We start from the raw sequence: 27897 nt of genomic DNA, 5'->3' as shown, positions 1-27897 counted from the left end.
CTGTAGGATAGAGAGATCCTCTGGCCGTTCTCTGCCAGGAGATCCCACTTTGGATGTGCTGCTCTCCTGTGCACCTGGCAACCAACCATGGTGTGTGAGAGCACAATGCCGGGTGGTAACCCAAGGCCTGCAGAGGGGTGCCCTTCCACCGTTCCTGGCAGCCTCAGGCAGCGTGTGCCTGGTGGGACGAAGGGGAGAAGGCAGGATGCATGCCCAGAGCAGGGGAGCACGGCTTCTGTGAGCAGGGGCTGAGAGATGCCACTCACAGCTCAGCCTAATGGTGCGTCTGCCCAGCAGCCCAGGATGGGGAGTGGGGAGGCACGAGTCCAGCCCTAGGCTAGATTGTGCCAGCCAGCTGGGGTTGCTGAATATTACCTAGATGGTGGAAGTTAGAAGCCTTGCTTGAAGTGAGTTAAACCCTCAATTTCCTCCTTGGAGACTCAACAAAATAATAGCCACAGCACAATAAAGAAATGATAATAATGATTATAAAGACCAGCTTAAATTTACCAAGTACTTAATATGTGTCAAGCGCTTTTCCAAGCACTCTACAGGTATCATCTCATTTTGTCTTTCAACAACCCTTTTCATATCATCTATCAACACTTTTCATACCATTCTATCAATGAGGAAAATGAGACCTTCAAGAGAAGCTGAATCACTTGTCCAAGCTTGCCCCATTAGTAAACTGGCAAAGCCAGGGATTGAACCATGGCCATCTGACTCCAGAGCCTGGGGCTCCCCACCATTACACCATCCTGCCCCTGAAGGGTCTAACCCGACCCCAAGAATGTCGCCCAAACCAACCAGCACAGTTTAGAGAGAGATCCCTGGGCAGACCCCATGATAACTGCTAACATTTCCTGGGTACTTGCCACGTATGAGATAATGTGTGAGAACTTTACATTCTCACACATTAAACATTCTCATTTAATCCGCACATCAACTCCATTTCCCCCACTTTCTGTCACAGTGGGAAATTGAGACTTTAGAGAAGATGGTACTTCCCCAAGGTCAACACAGGCTGCCAAGGGGCAGAATCAGGACTTCAAGCCTCACCATCTGAGTCCCTGTAAGAGCTGCCCTCCAGAAATGCAGCAACATCGGGCTGGATTTGAAGGTCCTCACACCTTGAGTACGCCCTTTCAACCCAGATGCTAGTGGGACTTTTTCTCACGCATTCCCGTCTGTGCCACCGAGCAGCAGCTAAAATGTGAGACTCTTAAACTTCAGGGTCAGGCCAAGTGCTCTGATGGCCTCCACCCCGATCCATGGGTCCCCCCTGTGCGTGGTGGTCAAGCTGCTGCTCGAAGGGAGTTTAGCCTTTGATGAAGGTCTGGCAGGGAGGGCACAGAGGTGGTAGATCGCCTTTATGCGTGGGTGGCCCAGCAGTGGTCTGAGACCCTAGCATCTTAGGGCTCTGTGGGAATTTGTGTTTAACTCTGAACTGCCGCTTAACAAAGTAGGCGAGTAAAGAGTGTCTGTGGCCGCCCCAGCACGGCACGGTGCCGTCTCTCTGCCAAAATGGGTTCGGACTGGTCAAACCTTAGTAGCTCATTGTTTGCCAGGGAATTGCTGCCTAAGGTGGAATGGGTCCTGGCTGGAAGGCTGGCATGAGATGCCGTCTGCTGTAGTCGCCTGGGTCCCACGCGTGGCTCCGGACTTCTGTCGCCCAAAGCGTCAGTTCTAGAACTGCTGTGCAAAGGGTGCTGTCTGGGGCGAATGTGGAAGTCAGGACAATCCCAGGGGTCAACAAGTTCCCTCCGATTGTTTGTATACACGGAGGGGGGATAAGAGAATGCAGATGGAAAAACGCCGCACCACCCACATTGCATTTCACTCTTTCGGTTTCAGTTAAGATTTACCTTTTTTCTGGTGTGCGGTTTTTAATAGCCCAAGTAGTAATTTATGCTGTGTTCCCAGAATACATACCATGCGGGAATAGACAAAGGTGGGCCTGATACCCAGTGCATTTTCTTAAATTTCTACCTAGGAGGCAGTTACCCGGCGTGACCAGGCGCTGTGCTGGGGACCTCGCAGTCCCTTATCTCAGTCAGTCCTCCAGCAAGCCTACGTGGGGATACTAATGCCGTGGCTGTTTCCTGGGAGAGGCTGTAGCAGCTCAGAAAGGATAGAAAACAGTGCAAGGCCACCACACAGCGAGGTCAAAGCCTGAGCTGTCACCTCCACAGGCTCTCATTTGACTGGTGTTCACACATGGGGGTGATTTGGCTCCGGGGACATTTTTCAGGCGGGTGGTGGGTGAGTGCTGCTAGAATCTAGTGGCCAGTGACGCAGCTAAGCATACTGCAATGCACACGTCGTCTCCGCAACAAAGAACCGTCCTGGACCAAGATGCCAGTCGTGCTGAGGTTGAGAAACTGCTTTTCACCCCTAGAATTCTCCCTCGAGCTGGAGATGAGGCCAAATAGATCCTTTTCCCAGCTTGCTTTTGGCTCGAAGGGTGGAACCTTCTTACTTAGGCTCTGAATTTACTTCTTCCAATCTTGGAAGAAGTAAAATGTGTTAGAGCGACACCCTGAGAACTGATGTTTAAAGAAAGGAAAAGAAACTGATTTTAAATGAGGGCATGTGTTCTGGCATCGGACTAGGGACCTTTAAATCCATGATATTATTTATCCTTCCAAACAGCCCTTAGGCTTGGAGGACATCCACTTTCCCCGACTTCCCCTTTGAAATCATTGAAGACATTGAGCTGGGAAAGGGTAACATACTCAAGGTCACGTTGCTGAAAAATGGGGAGCCTGGATCCCAACCCAGGCCTCAGAGATTCCAAAGTCTCTACCTCCCACACTTGATATATTTTTCTTTTGAAAGAAACTAATAAAAGCTATGCTGAAGGTAAAGTAGAAAGCTTAAAGAGCAGCATTCAATAATTCCCTTACTTTTTAATGAAAAGGGTTGCTTTTTATACCCCATAAAGTAATCACCATGTACCATAGAAAGTTTATATTCATATATGGGAGTGTGGGTGAGTTGATTATAATAATGCCTTTTTTTTTTTTTTTTTTTTTTGCGGTAGGCGGGCCTCTCACTGTTGTGGCCTCTCCCGCTGCGGAGCACAGGCTCCGGACGCGCAGGCTCAGCGGCCATGGCTCACGGGCCCAGCCTGTCCGCCGCATGTGGGATCTTCCCGGACCGGGGCACGAACCCGTGTCCCCTGCATCGGCAGGCGGACTCTCAGCCACTGCGCCACCAGGGAAGCCCATAATGCTTTTTTTTTAAAACAATTCGCAAGGCACATTTATTATCCATTATCTCATTTGATCTTTTCAACAGTCCTGTAAGGCTGCTGGGGGGCAAATGTCCTCATTTTACACCTGAAGAGCTGGGCCTCCGAGGGGGTAGGACTTGGTGAAAGGCCTTCCGCCATGCTGGCCCCGAGGTGGGGGGCCTTCGGTGCCCACGCTAAGGGCGCTGTCCCTGCAGCCCCAAGCTGGGTTGAAAATACTGATCTTTCCTCACAAGCCCGGGTGACCTCGGTGAACTCTGACTCACTAAGGAATAAGCGACATAAACTCTTTTATGGGCAGTAACCATTTCCTGTGCCCTGTAAAAAGGGGCCCCTCACCCTGCCAGCTGCTTTCCCTTGGAAAGGGGGTACCGGCAGGGAGCGCGCGCAGCCTCCTGGGGGGCGAGGTGGCGACCGGGCAGCTGTGACCTTGTAGTCCTCAGGGCTTCTCTGTGGGTTGAGAGTTCTGAGTGCCTTGTGCTGAGAAATGATGTCTGCCTGGAGGAAAGGGGCTGGTGGGCATTCAGTCCTAAGAGGAAAACTGGCCCACATGGTCATGCGACATTTATTGAATTGTTCCTTAGTACCCACTCGGCTCTCTGCATGCACAAGCTCATTTGATGCCCACAGCCCTCTGCGTCTGGGTTTTTCCCATTTTACAGGGCGGGAAAGTGAGGATCAGAAAGATGTAGGCTAGACAGACTTGAACTTGCTCAAGGTCACCCACAGTGAGCAGGGGAACTAGGTTCTGAGCCCACCTCTCCCTGACTTCAAAGCCAGGCGTTCAGTCCTCACACCACCCTGCCTTCTAGTTTTTTGGGAAGTGGTGAGCAGAAGGTCTGGGCCAGCCGGCTGAGGAGGTGGGTCCTAGTTGGCCCCGGCAGGTCTGGCTTCCACTGAAACGGCCACTTTGAAACAGCCCTGCGGGCAAACCCTTGTGAAAGAATTTCAGGGAAGCCTCCGCGGCTGCCCACCCCACCCTTACCCACAGCCTGGAGGGCAGATGGGCTGGGCTCTGAGCTGCAGCCCCTTCAGGGTTAAACAGTAACCTGTCTACTGCTTGTAGTTGAGCAAATGCTGGCAAGGAACAAGCCCAGCCTTGAGCAAACAGGAGCCGTTGCCATGCCTCCTCCCTCCCCCAGCCACCCTTCTAGGGACCTGGAAGTTTTCTTGTACCTTGGAGTCCCCCATTTGGTTTCTTCACTTAGGGCAATTGCTATAGAAAGCTCGATGGGAAAAGGTGCAGTTCCTGTGAAGGAGGAGAGGGCTCGACTTGGGTTGGTTTTCTCTGAGAGTGAGAATCAAAGAGATTTCTGGAAACGAACTTCAGAAGCAATTTACCTTCTTTAAATTTTTGCGTGGGGAAACTGAGGCCCAAGGTTGCTTCTGGTTTGGGTTATCCAGAGATGTAGTAGCCCTCCTCCTCATAACACCTACCATGCGGTCATGTCCGACTTTGTGCCCAGCGCTCGAGGTATAGAAACTCGTTTAAGCTCTAACCAATACACATGGTGCGTATGACGACCTGTATTTTGCATAAGAGGAAACTGGGGTTCAGAGAGGTTAGTGACTTTTGTTCGACTTAGTACCAACTTTAGCAGGTAAGTGTGAGAGCGTGGGATAAACCCCCGCTCTTTCTGACTTGAAAACTCATCTCTATGGTACCACCACGTAGAATCCGGCGTTGCCATCTCTGCACCCTGTGGTCTGTTACAGTGTTCACTATTCCCACCCCATCTTTCCTTCCCCTGCCTTCTACTTAGGCCTAATTATTTGCCAAACAACCAGGATGATGATGTTAATAATCATGATAAATGTTCTGTTTAGCCTAGTTCAACTCTTAATCACTGCTCTATCCCTGGTCCCTAAAACTGTGCCCAGCCCATTGCAAGGCTGATAAATATCTGTTGAATAAATGAATACATGAATCAATTTTTATGCCTTTTCCAGACCCCTCTTCTCCCCTCTCAAGCCCTACATAGAACCAGAGGAGCACCAGCTAAATTAGAGAAAAGGGTTTTGAGGGACGGAACCACTCTGGCTGGGCGGTTTGGGGGAGGTTGGTGACTCGTGAAGATGCAAGATTTCCCCCATACAGGCAGAAACATTTCCATGATCTGCTCCTCTAAAGCTAGACTCTTCTCCCTACCCGAACATTTAGAAAGAGCAGGTTACCCTTAGAGGCCCTGGGTAATGCTCAGTCATCCTCTGGAAACAGGCTGTTCATCCTTTGGATGACTGAACACACTTCTGGGGCTTTCAGTCTGAAAGGTGGAGGGCGCCTGCCTGGAGGGTAGGAAGACTGTAGATGCTGGACGACTGAGGTGAATATTTCTAAAGTGTAAAATTTTTACATGGTTTAAAAAACCCAAACAGGCTCATGGAAGAAAGCCTCTTCTCCTGGGTCCTTTACTGAGAAAATGAGCCCTCAGACTGAGAAAGTCAGCTTCAGGTCAGCTTCGAAGCCTGCGGTATTCTCCAGGTCTCTAAAAGGAGAGGGAACGTGGGGCTGAATTTTTACCAGGAAGGAAGGGAAGGGGCAGTGTCTTGTCCCCAAAACCAACTGATTTCTAGTATTATCACGGAGCCAAATACTTGAAAAACTCTAGGTCAAATATGGCCGAGGTCCTCCAGGACGAGCCTAGCCCGTGGCAGACGTTTGTGCTGAGGAAAGTTACTGGCTGCCCAGGTGTAGGCTGCTCAGATGTGTCGGGACTTGTGAATGTCTGATTTCAGGTCAGAGTTCCTGCACAGGTGCCGGGTCTGTTCTGCTACCCGTTTGGGTTTTCATTGATTGAAATTTTACTTTAAATAAAAACCTCTTTGGTATTTTCACTTTTGTCAAAAAAAAAAAAAAAAAAATTGGCTGCTGGCCAGACTCGCCCAGTGAGCAAGTATTCCATTTTCCTCCCGTTTCATTCCGATCAGAGATTATTCATTTGTGAATGGGTGGCTATAAAATCTTGCCTCATGCATATGAAAATCGAACCTGGACATTGTTAATTGCCAGTGAGTTTTGCTTTTACTGAAAGGGCTGTGGCAACATGCTTCGCAGGCGATGGATGGGAAGGACCAAATTATTTCTTCCTTCCTACATTCACTCTATGATCTATACTCTCAAATGACGTTTGTCCGAGAGGCGCTGGCTGAACGGCCTGTTTGATCCCCTTACAGATCATGATTCTGGAAGGAAGTGGTGTGATGAATCTCACTCCCAGCAGCAATCTTCTCCACCAGCAGCCGGCCTGGACAGACACCTACCCCACGTGCAATGGTAAGGGGCCGCGCGGGGCCAGTGTCACTCCCCGTGGGGGTTCTTCCTCGGCTTTAATTAGGCTTCGCTTCCCAACTTCATGAAAAATACAGGTTTTATTCAGCCGGGGGGTGTGGGGACCAGGGAGACTGGAGAAAACTCTTCTTCATGCTGGAGGTCCTCACAGGCCCCCCAGGGCCCCAGCCAGAAGCCCATTTGAGATATTCCGTGGTTTTCTCCCAATATTCAAAGGTCCAGGTTGGTAGCCTGGCAGAGAGGGTGATAGAAGAGGCACCCCAAAGGAAGGCCAACTTTAATAGTGTTGGCTGGGATATCAAGATAGGATAGGATGGAAAACTGTGTGTGTGTGTGTGTGTGTGTGTGTGTGTGTGTGTGTGTGTGTGTCGCATGGAAGCGTGGAAGTTAAGGAGAAGAGACGTGTAGCAGCTTAATCTTTCTATTTCATTTTCCGGTGACCTCCCTTTGTAAAGGGAGGGGAGAGTTGTTAGGAGACCGTGTGCCTGCCTTTGGTGCTTTAATCTAGAACCGATTGATTAGAAGAAGGAGGGCCTGGTGGCGGGGCTTATAGAGGGTTTGGTGATCAAGCCCATGGCTTACTGTAGAAGCCGGACTGAATAAAGTTGCTGCTGAATCAGGGCACCGCACCCCATTGTGAAGGTGTTCAGTTTGCGTAGACTGCAGTGGGTGTAGGGAGCTCTGGACCTTCTCCCACCCCATACCTACGGCTAATCTCCTCCCCAGAGACTCTGCTGCACTTGCTTCCCTTGAGAAAATGGAGATGGGCCATCGGTGAGCAGAGTCTGGGAAGCAGCAGTGGGAGGCTGATGGAAGGGGTGCATTCTTCAAGAAGTGGCCGATCTGTGGGCAGCTCCACCTTCCAGTTTGGAAGCCCAGCCACATGTGGTCGAAAGCGGGGATGGGTGACCTTCTCTTATTGATCACCTGTGCTTCTGAACTCCTGCCTTTTCTGGGCATGACCTTCCCTGTGGCAGGACTCAGATTCCTTGTGGGGACCTTGAAGGCTGATTCCAAACAGGGAAACACACAATCCTTTGGATGCCAGGCCCTAGGACCCTCGATTAGGGCAGCATCCCTCTGGTTTGCTCTGGAGTGTAGTCAGCAGGGAGTGGAATTTAAACATCACTTTTTTACTCTCTAACTCCCAGAGGCCCCAGAGAAGGCCCAGCTCCTGGTCATGACTGATGGGGGAGGCCAGTTGAATGCCAGAGAGGAGCTGAACTCATAGGATTTTCAGTGCTTTTCCCAAAGCTTCAGGAATCTGATGAGTCGCCTGGCTGATGGGGAGTCTCCCCTGGTCAATTTTAGACAAAAGTCTCGGGTTCTGCCAAGTTCTAACAGGCTGCGTGTCAGGAGCCATCCTCTCATCTGGGTCATGTGACATCGAGAGAAGAAAGTCCCGCAGGCCTGGTGTGGGGTTATCGAGAGTTGTTGTCTCTTGTTTACAAACCCGGAGCTGCACGTTCATAGCAACACAATTAATTAAAAAATAAAAGAACAAAGACTTGGGGAGCTGCAAAAAATGTAGGCCACCCTTAAACAGCTGTATTGGTGGGACACCAAAAAGTCGGGAGGAAATAGAGACATCCGGTCTAGGCTCTGAGTGTTGGTGTAGTAGGGAATATTTCTATGTAATTGAATTTTGGGACTAGATTCGTCCAGTCCCTGCCCCTTCCCGCTCCACTGCTGGCTTCTCCTTTAGGGCCCAAGCTGAGGGTTTAGGCCTGCTTTTGTGTGGCCATGAGGAAGGAGGAGTAAGGCACATTATATGAGTGGCAGGTGGGACCGGCTTGGAAACATTCCCCCTTCAGCCTTTCCTCCTGAGGTGTTGAGGGCTAGGCCGTAGGCGTTGTGGAGATCAAACCTTTTGGAGCTCTGGAGCTCCTTGCCATTCAAACTGTATCCACTGACCAGCATCATAATCATCCTGGAGAAGCTTGTTAGGAATGCAGAAACTCAGGCCTCACCCCAGGTCTATGGAATCAGAATCTGCATTTGAACCACATTCCCTGGTGATTCATAATCACATTAGAGTTTGAGAAGTACTGATCTAGCATGACCTTGAAGAAAAAGTTAGGGAGCATTTTCTTTTGCTACGTTTTCCTCTATTGGTCTATCCTTGAGTTTGTGGGAATATCTGTGTGTCATGCTCAGCTGGACTTCCCCTCCTTCAGCTTGGTGGGCTATAATAGGGTTTTCCCCTTGTCCTTGCCCCTCACCTTGCCCACTAGAGAGCTCCTTCCCTTGGCCCATGCTTTCAAGGGGATCATAAGGTCTCTCAGTCTGGTTACATGCCGCCAGAGGCTGGTTCTCTCTTCTCCATCCCTCCAGGATTTTGGGCGGATTTCGTCATGTTCTCTTAAGTGAGTATGAGAGTCACATACATAGATGGTTAGTCCATAGTGAGCTCAGTAATAGTTATTGGCTTGAATGAATTCCTCTTCTTCACCGGTACTTGAATTAACCATCTTGTGAATGCACCTCTCAACTCTTCCAGGTTCCGACGTTATTTCTTCTTCAGCCCCAAATTTACTAAAGAAAGAGAGAGACAGTACCTATGATGGCAAAGTCTCTGAGGTAGTTTTTATGGGAGATACAAGGATGGGTAAGATAGAGTCCATGACCTTGAGCGTACAATTTACAAAGGAGAACAGGACTGTAGTTAGAGACCCACCAAGAGAGGCAGAACATGACAAACGTCATTAGGAGAAATGTAAAGTGCATCTCCTGGAGTTTCAGAGGACAGCAGCCCTCAGCAGTCAGTCTGCGATGGCTTTATAGGGTGGTCAGGGTCAGCAAGCTGGGTAGAAATTCAACAGGGAGTGATAGGTAGAATACAAACCGGGCTGAAAGAACAACATAGAAAAAAGGCAAAAGGTCACTTGAGGAATAGTTAGTGAAGAGCCTTAATGCCTGGCTTGGCAGTTTGGGGCCTAATTTCAGTGGATAAAGGGAAATTGCTGAAGGTAGCTGAGTAGGGAAGTGACATCCTAGTGGCTGTAATAACCAGTATGGGGTGGGAGGATGTCAGCACCGTGAGCAGATGAATCATCTGGACCATTTTGGGGAGCAGCAAAGGCATCACAGAGAAAAGAACCTGAGTCTCAAGCTTCAGTTTTGGTTGAAAATGGTCTGAGTTTTGGGTTTGTATGTGTATATATGCGTGTGTAAGAGAGAGAAATAAATGGGAGAGAGAGAGGGAGAAGGAGACAACTATGTGGGTGTGGACAAGAAGCTAATACTCTGTTGAAACTGTAGCAATGCTTTAGCTTTCATGGTAGTTTGTGGGAGGTGGGGAAAGAGCTCATGATCTCAGAGCATTTCAAGTGTTGTGTCCTCATCCAGAGCTCAGGGGTAAGTATATGGAGAACAAAATGAAGATATACGGAGGCTGAATGATTGGCTCCCACCACAACTGGGGAAAGAATTGCGTTTCCTAGAGCCTCCTCTCCAGAGCCCATCTCAAGCTCCAATCCCCACTGATGCACGCAGAGGGTGGTTGTGATCCCTGTGACGTCTGGCAGCCAGAGGGGCATCCCCACGTCTGGGATCATGCTCGGAAACAAACACAGGTCACTCACAGGGCCGCCTCCTGTTTTGCAGTTTCCAGCGGGTTTTTTGGAGGCCAGTGGCATGAAATCCATCCTCAGTACTGGACCAAGTACCAGGTGTGGGAATGGCTCCAGCACCTCCTGGACACCAACCAGCTGGATGCCAGCTGCATCCCTTTCCAGGAGTTTGACATCAACGGCGAGCATCTCTGCAGCATGAGTCTGCAGGAGTTCACTCGGGCGGCAGGGACAGCGGGACAGCTCCTCTACAGCAACTTGCAGCATCTCAAGTGGAATGGTAACTCTTTCTCTGTCTCTGTCTCTGTCTCTCTGCCCTGCTAGGAGCCATCTGGGAAGAGCAGAGACTCCACAGCTGGCAGGGCTCCTGTTTAGGGGCATCCAAGGATGGTCTCACCTCCAAATTACTGTCTCCTGAGACAGAGAAGTAGAAGGGAGGTGAGAGGACAGGCTTGAAGCCTAGGGCACAAGATGTGTCTAATCCCATACAAATCCAGCATAACGTAATTCTCTCTTTACATGGTTAATTTCCAAGGAGACAAAGGTTAGCTGGGTATTCACAGGATACTTGGTACTCTCAGAAAAACCACTTCTTTCTCTTGCAAATGGGGTTCATTGTTTCATTCCCAATCCCTTGCTTGTTAAGATCATCATGGCTATTTTTTTAAAAAACTTTCTACACCTAGGTTCTTAAGATGGGACGTAAGTGTGGTATGAAAATAGGCAAAATTAGATCTAGTTTGTTTTTTGGGAGGGGAGAAAGCTTACGATACTACAACAGATTTTTAAAAGGTCCTGAATCGAAAAAAGGCTTAAAACGAATGGTCTGGACACATCTGGGATGTTTCTGCAGTGATTTCTGGGATTGGTGCTGCCCTAGAGCCCCAGGTGTCTTTCCTGAGGCCTCACCTAGCACATGGACAGGCACCGTTTAAAGGCTGTCCATTGGTGCTAGTTTATTCACACATGCACGCGTGCTACACGGGCTTGCAAGAGCTGGTAGGGTAGACATCTGTCTTGCAGAATGTCCTTGACACGGGCCTAAGGTTCTTCTGATAGTGGTTATAAAAACTAGCTCCTCTGAGAACTATTTTGGAAAGCAGTGATATGTACGAATAGTGAGCTGTCCTGTCCACATCGGAATGGGCATGCTGTCTAAGCAGAATCTGTGTTTGGGCATGTAGCTGGAGCTTTGGGAAGCATGAGCTCCAGGGCTGTGAACCAGATTCAGATCCAGAGAGCTGCCATCAACACTGAAGAGAACCCAGCGTCTGGCTGCGGAGCGGGCAGAAGTGGTGGTCCTTTGAGATGACCTCATTCAGCTCCTGGGCACTCCCTACTTCCCATCCACCTCACAGAGGTGGTTGCTCCTTTTTCTTTTACTAGAACCAAACCAAACAAAGCTCTAAAAATAACCCCCAGGCATCTTCAGAAAGAGCAGACTTACACTTGAAGAATTAAAAATATTTACCTCCCCACCTCCAATTAAATCCAGCGGGACAGCTCCTCTACAGCAACTTGCAGCATCTCAAGTGGAATGGTAACTCTTTCTCTGTCTCTGTCTCTTTAAAGCTTTGCCCTGATTGAAGCTCAAGGCAGGGAAGCGTGGGAGGTGATGTGGCCGTCCTTGACCTTCCACCTTTGACCTTCCATCTTTGGCCTTCCATGACTTGCATGCTGCTGGTGCCTCTGAATGCCTAATGTCCAGATTTCTCACCTTTGTTTCGTTGTTTGCCTTTTTGTAGACATTCCTCTAACTTCCATTTATTGAGTATTTACTTATACAAGGACTCTAAGTGAATTGATTCGTTTGGTGACCTTATGAGAAAATAAATATTGCACCCATTTGACAGGGGCAGTTTTCATCTGGGAAAACTGAAGGTCAGAGACATTAAAGCATGACCTCTGCTCCTGAGATATTTATAATCTGGATGGGCAGGAAAAACATATGAAACGAACTCACATGTATATATGTGCTTTTATATATGATACATCTGGAGAAAAGTTGCCAGGCATAAATAAGGGAAGAATCACTGCACTTATCCAGACATAGCTCATAGATTAGATCTAATCAAAAGGGGTTTGATTAAATTTAAGATCAAAGAAGAATTAAGGTGATTTTCCTTGTGTTTCCTTTGCATTTTGTATCAAATCTTAGTATGCGAAAGCACCTTAGAGGAAATCTAATGACTTTAGCTAGTTTAATCTCCGAAATATACAGTTGAGGAAACCAAGATGAAGAAAGGTGAAGTACCTTGCAGCTATTAGTGGAAAAACTGGTCTTTCAACTTCTAAAGTTTTATTTCCTCCATACTGGATGCCTTCTCTATGCAAGGCCAAATAATTCCATCTGATGTTGGTGCCCTAGCTACTGATTTTCTGGGCCAAGGGCCCCAGGCTTGAGATTATAGATCCAGAGAGGGAAGCCCCCTCCCAGAAGCAAAGAAGGGTGACCGTGCTGTGGGACTGGCAGAAACTCTTTCACGAAGCCAGCTTCGTCCTTGGTCAAGCAACACATTTTGGCTACATGTGGGCCTGCTCTGAGTTTCCCAATCTGTCCTTCACAGGCCAGTGCAGCAGTGACCTGTTCCAGTCCACACACAATGTCATCGTCAAGACCGAACAAGCTGGTGAGTCGTGGCAGATGAGCCAACTTGGTAGGCAAAGGCCTGCGGAGGACAACTGAGAGGGAGTGTGAGGGAGAGTGTGAGAGCGGGACGGAGCCAGTACTTTGGCAGGAAACCCAGGGATGTCTCTTCCCTGGCTGTCTCCAATGGGCCCGGCAGCCATGAGCCTCATCCCTCGTCCTTGGGACCAGTGACTGCCGACTATTTCTGATTTCTAAGATAGATGGTGAGCCTAATTCTGCCCACACTTCTCTGCTTCCCATGGTTGGTCAAGGGAACATCCAGGCTCTGATCCAGGAGCCCAGAAAATGCAGAGTCTAAGTGGGCTTTCTTGTCACCACAAAGAGTCAGGGGATCGGACTTGGCCAAGTTAGGAGAAGCCAGGGGAGAGAAGAGGAAGGGTCAGTGTCTCCTCTCCCTCTCCTCCCTTGGAGGGAGTGTGTTTCTCAAGGAGGAGGAAGGTTTGGACTTGGTGTTGTAGTTACTATAGTTTCTGGGGACCTTGGAGTTTCTGTAGGGATGTCCAAAGGCAGCTGTGGAACTGACTCCTGCCTTAAGTATGCTTTTAGACAAAAGCCACTATTCTGAGCTCTGAGTAGGGTCTGCAGGCCCAGAGTAGCTACATTCATTTTTGTTCTCCTTCATCTGCCTAATCATCCCTCCTTCCTCTGCCCCAAAATCTCTCTCCTGGGGACTTTCTGTCTCCCCTGGGAACTTGCAGGGGGCAGTAACTGCCTCGAGAAGTTGTGCCCTAGAGCCTTGTACCAATCAGAGGTCTTTGTATAGTGACCTTTGGCCTATGACCTCTTAGTCTAGGGAGAGCTCTGCAAGTCCCCCCAGGTCCATAGGAGCTGCCACTGCTCCAAGGTCACTCCCCATGTCCACATCAGTGAGAATGTGGGCCACATGGACCAACCACGGAGTTTGCCTCAGGCCTCCCTGCAGGTTGCGTGCCAGTCCCCAAGGACTATATTAGACCTGGGGTGATTTGTGAGTCACTAGGGGCAGAAATTGGCCCCACGCAGTTATTTACTCTTTTATAAGGGGGCTGGTCTACCATTATTAAAGAAAAAACAGTAGCTGCTAAACATGTGAATTAGGTATTCCTAGCCCTGCCCTTCCCCCCAGAGACCAGTGCTGAGTTACCCAGATGGTCTGTGCTTTATGGACGTGACTGCCCTAGAGGCAGCCACAGGACTTGACCTAGAGGATGGTGCCCCCTGACCCGAATCCCCACTGTTGACTGGACAGATAGCCCCAGCGGAGGAGCCAGGCTGGTACTGGAGAGGTCCCAAGTGCTTGACAATTCCTCCTTGACCATCCAGATCTTCTCATGTTGCCAGTTCAGAAAAGCTGAGCCGAAGGGTGGGGAGGAAGCTCCACCCTGGGAGGAGGGGAAAGGAGACTCATACAGGGGCCAACACCCCCAAACCTTTTTGGTTCAGTTTGTTTTCAGAGACAACAACAGGTACACAAGGTGACCCAACGAGGACAGAGGGTGTAACCCCTAAGTGATCAGGCTTGGGGTGCCCAAACACGTAGCTATTAGTTCAAATACCAGCTAAATCCCTATGTCGTAAACAGGAGGACTTAGCCAGTGAGTCAGGTTTTTATACCATTTATGCTACAAAAACAAAATGAAACTCGGCCAGTGGCTTACCACCCCGGCCCTGAAATTCAGATGCTGGGCAGGAGGGAGCCGAGGGCAGCCTCTGTCTGTGACGAGGGGAGAGCAGGAAGCTCCTGGTGGGGATGAGGTGACAGCTCCTGCCAGATCTCACAGCTCTTGGCCAGCCAGGAAAGAAGAAGCTTCTGTTGGAGATCAGCCCAGAGGTGAGGGGTGTGTAGGAGTTGGGCTTCGTTTAGGGTAGGTGGAGGGGAGTTTCCTTGGAGTCTGAAATCTGAAGAGTCAGGAGACGTGCTTACCCAGCACACTGAAGAGAGAGAGAGAGAGAGAACTTTTCCTAGATGAAGCAATGAGGCCCTACTCTTAAAACCTGTTTATCTGATTTGGTAACACTCTCATCTCCTTCTCCTTAGTTCTGTTTTGAAAATTTTATGTCACCCCTTAAGCATATTGGAGAAATCTTGGAGGGAGGGGGCTGTCACCCAACTCGAGGAGAGTTTCTCTCTGGATTTTAGCAATAAAGACTCTGTGATAAGACTGAGCAGACTTTTTCTTAAAGAAACATCATTAATTCTCCCACGAAGACGTTACTAGGAAAAGATGCTCATTAATCATGAAATTATTTTGTCCCTACCATTTTTTTTACTAGTCTAAAAATATTCTGGTGACAATATAGTAGAATGTAAGACAATGCCAGGCTCCTGGACCACCCCCCACCAACCAAGTGCAGACTGGGAATATCCTCAGGAAAGCATTGGTCTAGGACAGGATCCCACTGTTGCAACTTCTCTCACTTCCCTCAAAATGCAACAGGTGTAGAACACCTGGATGGGGCCGTAACAAAGTCCACCTCCCCTAGGGCCCTGGAAGAAAACTGGGGTAACATTATGATAAGGTAACATGTGGCTGAAGCAGAATCTTATCTCTTCTCTCTGAGAACCAGCCCCTTGTCCCACACCTCTTTGATGAACAGTGAGTAAGAAAAGGCAAACTCCTCACCTGGGGAAGGTGATTGCTGACATTCCCATTTTCTGTCCTTTGTAGACCCTTCCATCATGAACACCTGGAAAGAAGAAAACTATTTATATGACACCAACTATGGTAGCACAGTAGGTAACTAACTCCCCAACGCTTAAGACCCTTTTACATTCTTATTCTGGTTTTCTAACAGCCCAAAATTTATGTTGTAAGGAGGGGACTCTTAATGTCCTTTATGTTTTCATTGCCACAGAGTTGTTGGACAGCAAAACTTTCTGCCGGGCCCAGATCTCCATGACAACCAGCGGTCACCTTCCCATTGGTAAGTTGTCCTGACATCCGAGGCTGAGTGTACCTCCTGCAAGTGCTTACTGTGAATTAATGAGAATTACCAATGCCCTACATTTCCAACTTTGCTGGAGTCTTTCCCATTAAAAGGCTAGGAAAAATTTATAGAGAATCTGCTTTCGGGCCCATATTTGTACATTGAAAATGACCAGCAAGGATGCCTCTAGGAAATGTGTTTTGCTCCTGTGAAACCAAGTCACTCTCTGTGACAACAGAAACTCTCTCTTCAGTAAAAACTTGCTTTTGTGAAATTATCCAATAAAATTATTCATATGTGGGTATCCTTATGGGGGAGAAGGCTCTATTTAATTTTCAACAAGCTGTCTTTGGCTTTAGAGACTGAATGTCTAACAGTGGAATTCAGAGGTCAGTGAACCTGGGATGATGGTCTCTGGGTGGAAGGGCAGTAGCTGAAAACTTCTGGAACCCTGGGAATCACAGGTCAGTTTTAAAGTCTGACCTTGTCGGCTCATCAGGACTCTCTAATTAGTCAGACCACCTGCACATTATGAATTATGTTCATATGAGTTGTGTTTGGTTAGGACTGGATGCATCTGGGGTCTACCCATGACTCTCAATCAAGGTTACACTGAGCGGGAGGGTTGGTCTGTTGAGAGTCTGGGAGAGGAGCTTTCAGATTGTATTTCAGATTATTTCTCCTTGTCCACTTACAAATAGGTCCACTGGTAGGAATGAGTGCATGGGGGAGGTGAAGAGAGGGTTTCGTGTTGTCCCTTGATCTCGGTGTGAATTTGTGAATCTGTTTGGCTCTGTGAAATGGAGCTTAGACCCGTCACAAGTGAATCTGTCTTTTCCTGGAATTGAATTTGGGGCAGCTTCAGAACTGGGATTTAAAAGAGTGTCTGTGAAAGGAAGAATCAAACAACAACCCTTCCTTTTTTTTTTTTTTTTTTTTTCATTTTGTTGAGTGTGCTTTTGAGAACTGAAAAAATGCAAGCTTTTGGTTTGAGGTTTTGTTCGGGTCAAGCCCTTTGAATGAGACAGGGCTGGCAGCCAGGGTAAATGCTTCTGGAATTGAGGTTAAGAATGGAGGCCAATTCATTTCTCGACCTCCCCCTCCACACAGAGGCCCATCGCCTTATGTGTCACTCTAAGTATTTGCTGAAATTAGGGAACTAGATCAAACACTGGAAAGGTTCTGCAGTGGATTTGCCATGCTGGGGGAACTGAGCCAGTCAGGGTAAAATTTCTGTGGCAATCGTTGCCACCCAGTCAAGACCAAGGTTTTCAGAGCTGAAGAAACCACCACGGTCGCCCTCTGACTTCCTGACACACCTCCTGAGGTGTCACCTCCCACGTCCTGGGTCTTTGGCTTAGGGCAGAAGATTCCAAGGAAGAATAAAGTTGAACCAACCACTTCCTGAGCCTCAGGGATGGTTAGGTCTCTAGGCACCTGGGAGAGGAAAAGCCGTAAAAGGAAAAGCAACTCTGCTGCCCTCCCAGCCAGGCCACACTGCTCTCTCCTGCATCCTGACTTAACCTGCTGGAATCTCCCAATCAACAGGGACCAATGTCGGCTTTCATATTTGTAGTAACAGGGAACTAACTCACTGTCTCCTGAGTTCAACTATTCTCCTTTTGAATAGTCCTTCTTCAAATGGGCTTTACAGATCTGCTCTCCTGCACCTCCCTTGATTCTTGATCACCTTACTCCACATTCCTATCCCGAAATGGTAACACAGGCTGGAAAATGAGATGAGCCCTCCAGGACCCCGATCTGAATGATCACTTAAAGAATCATTTCAGTGTCTGGGTTGCTGAATTCTTTGGGGTAACAGCCTTCCAGGTAGGGTAGTTAATTACAGCCTTGTAAGGATCAGTTCCTTTCAGAATAGTTTAGTCTCTACTGGACGGGACCAGAACCGCCCCCCCCCCCCCCCCCCCCCCCGCCAAAGACCCTTGTCATTTGTCTGAGTCTTTGGATTTCCAGCTCCCATGAGTGCAGTTAAGTATCTTTATGTGTTTTAGTGCAAGTCACAAGCCGCGCCGAGGCGAGGCCACATGTCAACTGACGCCCTCGCTGATAAACACAGGTGGGGAAGCGGGCTCTGTTTTGATGTCTCTGTCATCTGCTCATTTCATAAAATGGCCGCCGCCAGTGTTCCGGATCTGCCCGATAGTCCTCGAGCCAATGACGCTAATTCGGGATTGATGTGTTTATTTACCGACTCGCTGAGCCTAGAGCGAGGGTGGCATGGTCTATTATAACGCTGAAATTTGTATATCCCGTAAAGAAATGGCTCACAGCTGAATAATATGCAAATGCTTCTAATCTTTGCTTCTTGTGAAGCAGCTTAGATGAAGTCATGCTCTGGAACTCATCATAAACTCGTGCCTTGGTGCTGCCCGGTCTGGACTGGACCTTGGCCTGAGGTGCCTGGGAGTGGAGCAGGAGAAGGCCAATCTGGACAGTTTCCCCAGAGCAAGCCATTATTTTATAAGGATGAATCACTTAACCACGCGGCTAACTTCAAAGGTTTTGACTTTTATTTGGGGGCCGGGGGGAAGATACAGGGGGCAAGGCCATCATATTAAGGTGAGGTTTCAGATCAAAGGATTTTAGTGCTGAGGCAGGTGGGTGATTCCACAGCTTGTCGCGCATGCCCTGGGGACTGGAAGAAGAGGCTGGAAGAAATTCAAGTTTCTTTTGCCCTTGGCTGCATATTCTTGCCTACGATGATGCACACATTTTTATTGGGGGGATGTTTTTCGCGGGAGGTCTTTCTTAAGCTGGATGGAAATCTAGCTTGGGCAAATGGCTGACATCTCAAAGAGAACATGTCCTCGTGGTGTAGCTGGTCTGGGGGTTCTTAATCTGGAGTCCATGGACTCCTAAGTGACCCACACACTCCTGAAATTGTTGCAGAATTTCACGAGTGTACACATATGTGCCTTTTTCTGGGGAGAGGGGCCAAGGTTTCCATTTTATTCATAAAGGTACCTTAACTCCCCAAAGTAACTGATTCTTGCATTACATGAGTTTGCAACCCGTAAACAATGATTGAGGCCAAGCTGAGAGACACCTACACTTGGGTTTTTCTGAGTTCAATGCTGGCTCTGAAATAATGGCCCTGCATCCCTCCTGGATGCCATTTGAAAATGAGCTTTGCTTGTGGCCTGCTGGGTAAATGCCACTCTTTGTCTGCAGAACAACGTGGCCCTGTCAGAATGATGTATCACTTGGAAACCGCTGTGGGTGCCAACCTGTCGCAATATTGTCACATCCTGATGGGATGTCGCAACCTCACCCTGAAACCTACAGGGAGGGAGAGTGGAGTCTCCTTGCATTTCCTGCGAATTTGTTCTTTCAGGTTTCAGAGAAATCCAAGTCGGGTGCGAACCCTCCTGCTGACAGTGTTGAGGGGGAGGGGCGGCGGGGTGGGGGAGGATGGTGGCACATTTAACCAGAAAAAGAGGTTTCTCTTGTAACCAGATCTTATTAAAACTCTCTCATCTATCCCACCACGACTTTCAAACTGCTGGGAGCTCTGAGTTGTGACAATCTGGGGGATCAGATAGGTGAATGCACCCGTGCATGCGGGGAAATAGAGAATCATCAAATTGGAATGACTTTTCCCCACTAACTAGTGGGTTGCAGAACTGAACCTGATTCTTGGCAGGGAAGACATTTATGAAATCTCTTATGTGGCACCCTCTTTGGAAATGGCATAGAATAGTGGTTATGAGTGAAACCTCTGGATCCTGCTATCGCCTTCTTCATAGGGCGATTGTGTGAATCAAAACAGGTGATTCATGGAAAGTGCTGACCACAGTGCCTGGTACATAGTAAGTGGTCAAGAAACAGGAGCTAGTCTTCTTAACCATTTTCCTTAGGAGGTAATGGTATTCAAACTTTATTGAATAATGGATCACTACTGACAATCTTGAAAGCTGTGGACCCTCTTCCTTTGCCTGCGGTTTCAGTCAGTCTGGAATGCCCTTGAAGTCCACACATGGGTCAGCAAACCTTAAGTTAGGGAGCCCTGATGTAATGTACACAGAAGGGATGCGATATACTGGTCCAATTTCTTATCAGGATTGGCTACCATTTAGGGGCTGCCCTGGATTCAAGTTGGCAGATTTTTGATTGTGGGAGTTTTTTTTGGTAAGATCTGCGTTAGTTGTCCTGACATTTGAAGTGCCCACTGACACACCCACACACCCACACACCCACACACACCCCCACACACACACACTGCTAGATCATTTAGTTTTCTCTTTAACAAGTTTTATTTCACAGATTTGCCTCTGTCAACTCCTCTTTGTTGATAATCTCAAGGGTTACCATAATGAGTCATTTGTTAAACTAATCTGTGTTTCCATAGTCCACTGTGGCCCTCTGTACTGAGCTCAGGCCAGTCAATGGCCCCTTTGTCAGGCTGATTAAAAGGTAACTTTGCATGCCAAAAAAGGCACTCCTCTGGCTTATAAATCATCTTTCTTTGTTATAAATGTTTACATTTTTGTTTTATATATATATATAAAAGCCTAAAACTTTTCAATGACCTAAATCCTTCAGTGGGGACTTCCCTGGTGGTGCAGTGGTTAAGAATCCACCTGCCAATGCAGGGGACACGGGTTCGATCCCTGGTCCGGGAAGATCCCACGTGCCGTGGAGCAACTAAGCCCGGCACCACAACTACTGAGCCTGCGCTCTAGAGGCCGTGAGCCACAGCTACTAAGCCCGCGTGCCACAGCTGCTGAAGCCCACACATCTGGAGTCCGTGCTCTGCAACAAGAAGCCACTGTAATGAGAAGCCCATGCACCGCAACGAAGAGTAGCCCCCGCTCGCCTCAACTAGAAAAAGCCTGCGGGCAGCAAAGAAGACCAGTGCAGCCAAAAATAAATAAATAAAAAATAAATCCTTCAATGGTTTCCCACCTCTCACAGAATAAGAGCTAAAATCCTCAAAAAGTCCTACAAGGCCTTAGTGATCTGAACCTCACCTGCTCCCCTCTGCCCCTTGTTCACAGCCACACTGACTTCCTTCTATTCTATGCACACTGACCTCAGGGCCTTTGCTATTCTCAGGCGTGGAAAGCTCTTCCACAACCTCTCTGTATGACTGTCCCCTCACACCTTTCTGGTCCCCTTATCAGAGACGTCTTCTGTGACCACCTTATATTTAATGGCAAAATTATTCCTATCTCCACACTTCTACCCCTATTTCTTACCCTGAAATTTTTTCTCCAGAGCACTTATCACCTCTGTTTTGTTTTGGACACGACCACCTACCTGAACAGTGCTAGGCATGTAGTAGGTGCTCAATAAATACTGGTGAAATGAGTGGATGAATGAATGAAGATGATAATTGTAGGAAATAGGGAAATGAAGCAGTTCTCATTTTTCTCTTTAGCAGAGTCGCCTGATATGAAAAAGCAGCAAGACCAACCAACAAAGTCCCACACCAAAAAGCACAGTAAGTTGGCTGGCTTTCAGATGCCTCCTGGCCCTTCCCCTTGAGTGGAGAATAACTGGACGCCACCAGTGTTTAGACAAATATTGCCTCTGCCTTCTACCTGCATTTCTTCACCTCAGACTGGGTAGGGTGTGAAAAGAGAGGCATCACTTGCTGTCTAAGTAACCCCCTCTGCAGTTGTTTCTCAAAGTGGAGGCCCAGTGGTTATTGACTCCTCATTCTGTTCTCTTTGTGCTAAAACTGAGACATCAGTGAACAAGAACTTCTTGCAGGCACGGGGTGAGCAATTTCCCTTTCTCCAGAAAAAAGGGTGGGAAAAGGAGAGAGATGGGAAGAAACAGCTGAGGGTGTATTCTTTTTTTCTTTTGCTGAATGTTGGCTTCTTACTTTTGTGGAGTTATTGTTCCAAGAAATACTGTTTATTCTTAAGATTCAACAGTGCTTTTGGGGAGTTGTATTTCCCCCGATAATAAAACCTTATGAAAGTGTATGAAATATCAGAGACGTGGAGGTGGTGGGGGGGAGGACACGGAAAGAAATCAAGGTGGTGTAATCTGGAAATTGTAAGGAGTTGGACTGCCATCTGCTATCTGCTACTCCAGGTCATCCCACAGAACTGAATGAACACAGCCCTTCAAATTGGGTGTGGGAGGGAGTTGTGTGTCACAAATCCAGTGAGGGTAGAATTGAATTTGGTTGCTAATTTCATTGCAGTTGCTGTTTCATTTTCAAATTGGCCCCCTCCACCCCCGTGAGACCCCGCACCAATATACTCTAGGAGTTAGAATTCTAAGACCCTGCCGATGCGCATTTGGCTGACACACAGTTGCTGGGTGGCAGCCGTCTAATTGACTGAGGTTCTAAACAAAAGAGGTTCTGAATAAAAGTGGTTGAGCGTTGCTCTCCTGGGAAGTAACAAGTTGAAATGAATGCCCAGCAATCTGTTAACCGTATTTAGAAGATACACCGCCTAGCCTAGGAGATCCAAAACCTATTTTTTAAACTTATTTCTTTTTATTGAAGTACAGTTGATTTACAATGTTGTGTTCATTTCTGCTGTACAGCAAAGTGATTCAGTTATACATATATATACGTCCTTTTTAAAAAATATTTTTTATTATTGTTTATCACAGGATATTGTATATAGTTCCCTGTGCTAGACAGTAGAACCTTGTTGTTTATCCATTCCATATAATAGCTTACATCTGCTAACCCCGACCTCCCACTCCGCCCCCTCTCCCAACCCGTGCCCCCTTGGCAAACACAAATCTGTTCTCTGTGTAAGACCTATTCTTTTGTCTTGGCTTTGCCACTCGTTAGCTGTGTGACCTTGGTCAAGTCAGTTGAATTCTCCATGCTTCAGCTTTCTGATTTGTAAAATTAAAAACCTGTGCTAGTTCATTCTTAAATACCCAGCGGGGAGTCTGTGACTTGGCGTCACAGGTGGGTAGCATGGAATCGAGTATCTCTGACTTGTTGTGAGATATTTCAACTCTAGGCTTCCTCTAGCCCTTCTTTGCAGTGACTTCAGCCATGAATAAACTCCTTTTTCTCCTTCACCTCAGATCCGCGAGGGACTCACTTATGGGAATTCATCCGCGACATCCTCCTGAACCCAGACAAGAATCCAGGGTTAATCAAGTGGGAAGACCGGTCTGAGGGCATCTTCAGGTTCTTGAAATCAGAGGCTGTGGCCCAGCTATGGGGGAAAAAGAAAAACAACAGCAGCATGACCTACGAAAAACTCAGCCGAGCCATGAGGTGAGGGGTTTCACGTCTCCAAACGTGATAAGGCCGTGTGACCAGTCATTCCCCCGGCTGTCTTAATCAGACCAGCCACCTTATGCAATGCCTTTTGTTACAGATATTACTACAAAAGAGAAATTCTGGAACGTGTGGATGGACGAAGACTGGTATATAAATTTGGGAAGAATGCACGCGGATGGAGGGAAAATGAAAACTGAAGCTGCTGAAACATTGAACACAAACCTAAACACATCCCACATGATAACCAACCAAGAAGTCCCTGGACATAAATATTTCAAAGACTACTTTTCTCTGATATTTATGTACCATGACGGGGAAAAAAATACATCTACTTCTAACAGGAAGAAGGAACATGACAGTTGATAGAATTATTTTGTTACTTTGAAGTATGTCCTATATGGGGAACAAACGTACACAGTTTTCTGTGAAATATGACACTGTATGTGGCTGTGATTTGTTTTTGCCTCTATTGTGAAGTTCTTCTCCACTGCAAGAACAGAGTCTGTAGCCATGTGCTTCTTGCTAAGGAGAAAGAAAAAAAAAATCAGATGGCATTAAAAGTTTTTATGTGCAAAATGATTTAGGAAAAGATGAGGTGTCCTCCGCGCATAGCATCCTCATGGCCTCTTCAGGAGAGGTGGGCGTGGCCTCTAGGATGAACTCCAGGGTCTCCGATTGGTGGGATGAACCAGAAGGATGCTGAGAAGTCTACCCTGACCTTCGGGAGTCAGTGAGTGGAGAATGAGGACTTCCACAATCCAGAGTGGACTGTAATCATTGCATAATCATATGCCTTTTATGCTTAAATCAGAAAAGAATAATGGTGGAGGGGGCTTTATACTCATTCAGGAATGATTTACCCGGTGCCAAGTCTATCTTCCCTCCTCCCCCTTGGATGATTGGTGAAAAACTTCAATTGCCACCTCTGCTCACTTTTAGTTACTTAAAGAGAAGGTCCGGCTTTGGTTATTTTTATCCCAGTTGCTTAAAAATAAGTGGGAAAAGGGAGGTAGTTATGAGTTTGCTCTTGTACTCCCATTGTCCTGTGGTTTCCCAATTGGCACAATTGATATTTTTGTCTGAATTATTCTTTGTTGTGTATTATTTGGCTGTCCTGTGTGTTTTGGGATGTTTAGCAGTATCTATGATCTGTACCCACTAGGTGCCAATAGCACTCTGGTCCTCGAAGTTATGACAAACCAAAATGTCTCTAGACATTACCAAGTGTCCCCGGGGCCCGGGGGGAGGGAGAACCACTGATTTAGCTAGTCAAGATGAAGATGGTGGTTTATTCTCAGAACAATAACAACAAAAAATCCCTAGAGTGAAGCAAAAGCAAGACTTTAAAGTCAACCTATTTTTCATTTTTAAAATGTTTGGACAATGGGTTGAAAGAGCTAGAGCGATTTCTTTTCAGAACCTGAGATGAGAGCTAGACTCAGATAAATTAAACAAGGGCTAACAATAGAACACACTGCACTAGAATTACAAAACAGAGTAAATATTATATTACAGAAGGAAACACTGAGAGGAGAGAAAAAGAGTGTGTGTGTGAGAGAGAGGAAGTTAGTTCCAGGGGAGAATCTTTGCAGATGTTAGTTCTTATAATCTTTCCTCTTTTGGATAATCTCTTTCCTGTCTCATCTTAACTCATTCCAAAGTGAATGATGTCTTGCCTAGATTTGCATCTAAAAGAATGTTAAAAAAAAAAAAGACAAAGAAAAGAAAGGAAAGATGGAAGAGAAAAACAGAAAACTCTGTTCAGGATCTATGGTCAGGAAGGAGTTAGAGACTTCTCCAATGACGACATTGTTCTGGGTCCCTGCAGACTTATCGCCAGACCCTGAAATCTGGGAGGAACGTGAGCCTGTAGACACTTTGAAAATGAGTTTGAACATCCAGATCCCTTTTGCAACTTTTCTTTTCTGCTCCCCATGTCCTTGGCTTTCTCCTCCCTCCTGCCTCTCTGTCTTGAGCATAATATGGGAATGAAGACATGTACCAATAAGAGGGGGCTCGTCTCATCCACTGATGGAACACCTCCTGCAGTGCCTTCCTCAACTCAGGCAAGCGAGTCATAGTCAAAGGTTGCAGAGTGTCTGTAATGGATTCAGAATGTTGGAAGTATGAAGAATTTGTCCTAATTATAATGAGAGCCATTATGGCCAGTGACCTTGGAGCACAGCTTAGTGAGATGAATGACCTTCTGAAGGTACAACCGAGTTGTTTTTCTCTCTGCCTGACTTGGTGCTACTCAGTGTTGTCAAGTCACAGTTACTGAGGGAACTGAGAGAAATGAAGATGAGCAGCACAGATCTGAGACATTCCTGCATGAAAGACACACCTGCTCTCCAAGGAAGGCTAAAGAGCTATGAGGCTTTCCCAGCAGTTGACTATACTTCCCACAGAATGAATTAAACCTCCAGATATTTGAATTAGTGTAAACACATGAATGTTTGTGTGACTGTGTGTGCCTGAATTGTGTGAAGTTATTAGGGGTGTCTGCTAATTTGCTCTCTGCTGTTTCTTCTCTGGCTTGGCCTGTTCATCATCTAGGCAGCCTGGATCCTTCTCCGACCTTGCTCTTCCACAAACCTGTAAGTTTCTCACATTCCTCCAAATTGGTCTTGCTCTTTCCTCACCCTCTCCATTGAAGAGCAGTCCCTGCTAGGTATTGAGTCTGGGGTGTACTGACTGGAACACTGTGCAGATAATTAGCAGATTGTGTTATTTGTTGAAAGTGACGGTTTCTTGGCATCCGGTTCCTGCATAAATAGGTGGGCGTATTAAGTTCTCAGCATATCTCTCTATTGTCTTGGCTTGAGTTTGATGCATTTTCTGTGTGCTGTTTCATGACTTGGAGAACTCGAGGTAATCGAGCCATGCCAATTTGGGGTGTGAATAGAATCCTTCCCCCCGGTGTTGCAAGGGAAAGCAAAATCCCAGAGACAAGCCAGCACCTGGTGAAGCCCACTTCTTTTGGCAACTCACAGCTTCTCACTTGAGAAGCTCGTCTGAGCTGATGCTCCTATGGTCACTGCGCACAGTCTCCTTAAACTCTCCTTAAACTAAAGGCTCGGGTCCTTATTTGTTTTTTTCCTGGGAACCTGAGGCAGGAAAGGTATTGCTAAGACTTTACCAGACTCAGATCATCTGAGGCTTCTAGATATTTGACTTGATGAAACGAGCAAAGCCCTGACTCCCAGGGACATACTTACAGCTTCTTGAACTTGCTTTCTGAGCAGGGCAGACCCGGGCAATGAGTTTTCCTTTGAGTGTGCTTGTCCTTCTTCAAACTCTTACCTTGCTAGACTGTAAGCTCTTTGAGGGCAGGGATGATATCTTAGCAATATTGTTTTCCCAGTATCTAACATGAGACAGGTCCTCAATAACCATATGTTGAGTGAATGAATGAATGTCTTCTGGAAGACTCCTCGGATTGGGAAGCTATGTCCATAATCGTGATGTAAATTGTTTTCTTCACTGGATGAAGAGCACAACGGCCAAAACTTCAAGGACATATTATCTATCAGGTGAACATTTTACTGTGAGACTCTTTACTTTGCCTTCCTACCTGTGCTGAAATAAAATCAAAACAGGTTATTTGGTTCTGCAAGTCAATGTATGTTGTGTGAGAATTCTGTCACCTTATTAGGAACTGTGAGACTTATCTGGTGTAAGACGCCAGTCATGAACCTTGAACCTGTTTAAACCAATGAAGATTATGAATGTGTTTATATGATGTAAATTGCTACTATTTAAGTGTAAAGCAGTTCTAAGTTTTAGTATTTTGGGGTTGGTTTGTATTTTTTTTTGTTGCTTTGAAAAATATTGAGGGATCTTTTGATAAGGTTAGTCATGCATGTTAGATTTTAGTTTTACAAGTGTGTTGTTTTTCAAATGTATAAAGTGTAGGAAAAGTTAAAATAGTAAGAGGGAAAGGCAATTATATTATTCTTCTATAGTTAAAAAAAGTTTATCGAGTGCCCACTGTGTGCACAGCGTGGAACCATATTTGTGAGGAGCTTATCTAACTATGTGGGGTGTAATAGGTTCTCCATAGGAGCCCACTGGATGGATACCTCCTGTGTGAAAGAAAGAACACAGCAATCACAATTATCAGAGCTGAATTAACCTCAGCATTGCTTCTCAGTATTCCAATTCTGGAATAAGAGATACAGAGAACATTTAATAAAAACGTGTTGAGACTGGGCCTCACGAACCACTAAAATGTATAAGCCTTCACAAGTTTAGCTTAATTGGGATTAATCTTTCTGTAACTATATGCCTAATTCTTGCTTTTCTTCCCATCTGTCTTCTGGGTTGACAATTTGTGGGAAGCAACCCTACTGCTGCTATTTTTTAAAAAATCAGAAATCTTGCCCTTGAAACTGTGTTAAATTCAAACTGAATATTTCTGTTTTATGAAAGAATTATATTTTTCAAAATATGTTTTTTTTGGTTTGATGGGTCCCAGAAAACACTAATAAAAACCACAGAAACCAACCTGTAATGTGTGCTTCATGCTTCAACAAGTCATTCAAAACCAGGCTTAGAGGGAATGCACTTAGCAACACACTTAGCAACACAACATATGCAGTTTCTGCATATGGTTACTCAATATGCATTTACTGAGCATCTACTACTATGTGTCAGGCACTGTCCTAGGCACTGAGTTATGGCAGAGAATGAAAGAGACAAAAAAAAATTCTGCTCTTTTGAAGTTTATGTTCTATTGGATGGAAACAGACAAGAAACAAAATATTAAGAAACAAGCATAGCATATCAGATGTGTAGTCAAGAAATGTAGAGCAAGGAAGAGGAGTAAAGTGTGCTGGAGTTTGTAGGGTTGATTGCAAGTTTAGACAGGGTTAAGAAGGGTGGAAGGAAAGGAGCCATGCAGATGGCTGGGGGAATGGTACCCTACTGGAGGGACCAGCAGGTACAAAGTTCCTGAGGTTCCTGACGCGTGTTCCTGACATGTCCAAGGAACAG

At 46.7% G+C, this 27897-nt stretch overlaps 1 protein-coding gene across 2 annotated transcripts in view; it reads left to right on the top strand.

The window, feature by feature from the left end:
* EHF (ETS homologous factor) overlaps nt 1-27395 on the top strand; it is a 40912-nt gene extending 13517 nt beyond the window's left edge. The window contains exons 2-9 of one of the 2 annotated variants that reach the window (XM_079929257.1): nt 6428-6527; nt 10149-10394; nt 12682-12744; nt 15413-15481; nt 15600-15668; nt 21076-21135; nt 22701-22896; nt 23000-27395. In XM_079929257.1, the coding sequence (XP_079785383.1) occupies nt 6431-6527; nt 10149-10394; nt 12682-12744; nt 15413-15481; nt 15600-15668; nt 21076-21135; nt 22701-22896; nt 23000-23099 (900 nt within the window). In that variant the 5' untranslated portion in view covers nt 6428-6430 and the 3' untranslated portion in view covers nt 23100-27395. Of the gene's footprint in view, nt 1-6427; nt 6528-10148; nt 10395-12681; nt 12745-15412; nt 15482-15599; nt 15669-21072; nt 21136-22700; nt 22897-22999 lie in introns of both variants that reach the window. The other variant, XM_079929256.1, reaches the window with a different exon arrangement.
* The last annotated feature ends 502 nt before the right edge of the window (nt 27396-27897 follow it).

Source organism: Stenella coeruleoalba (assembly GCF_951394435.1).
Source record: "Stenella coeruleoalba genome assembly, chromosome: 8".
Taxonomy (NCBI): domain Eukaryota; kingdom Metazoa; phylum Chordata; class Mammalia; order Artiodactyla; family Delphinidae; genus Stenella; species Stenella coeruleoalba.
Note: the sequence above shows the minus strand (reverse complement) of the source record. Positions and strands in the feature narration are given on the sequence as shown.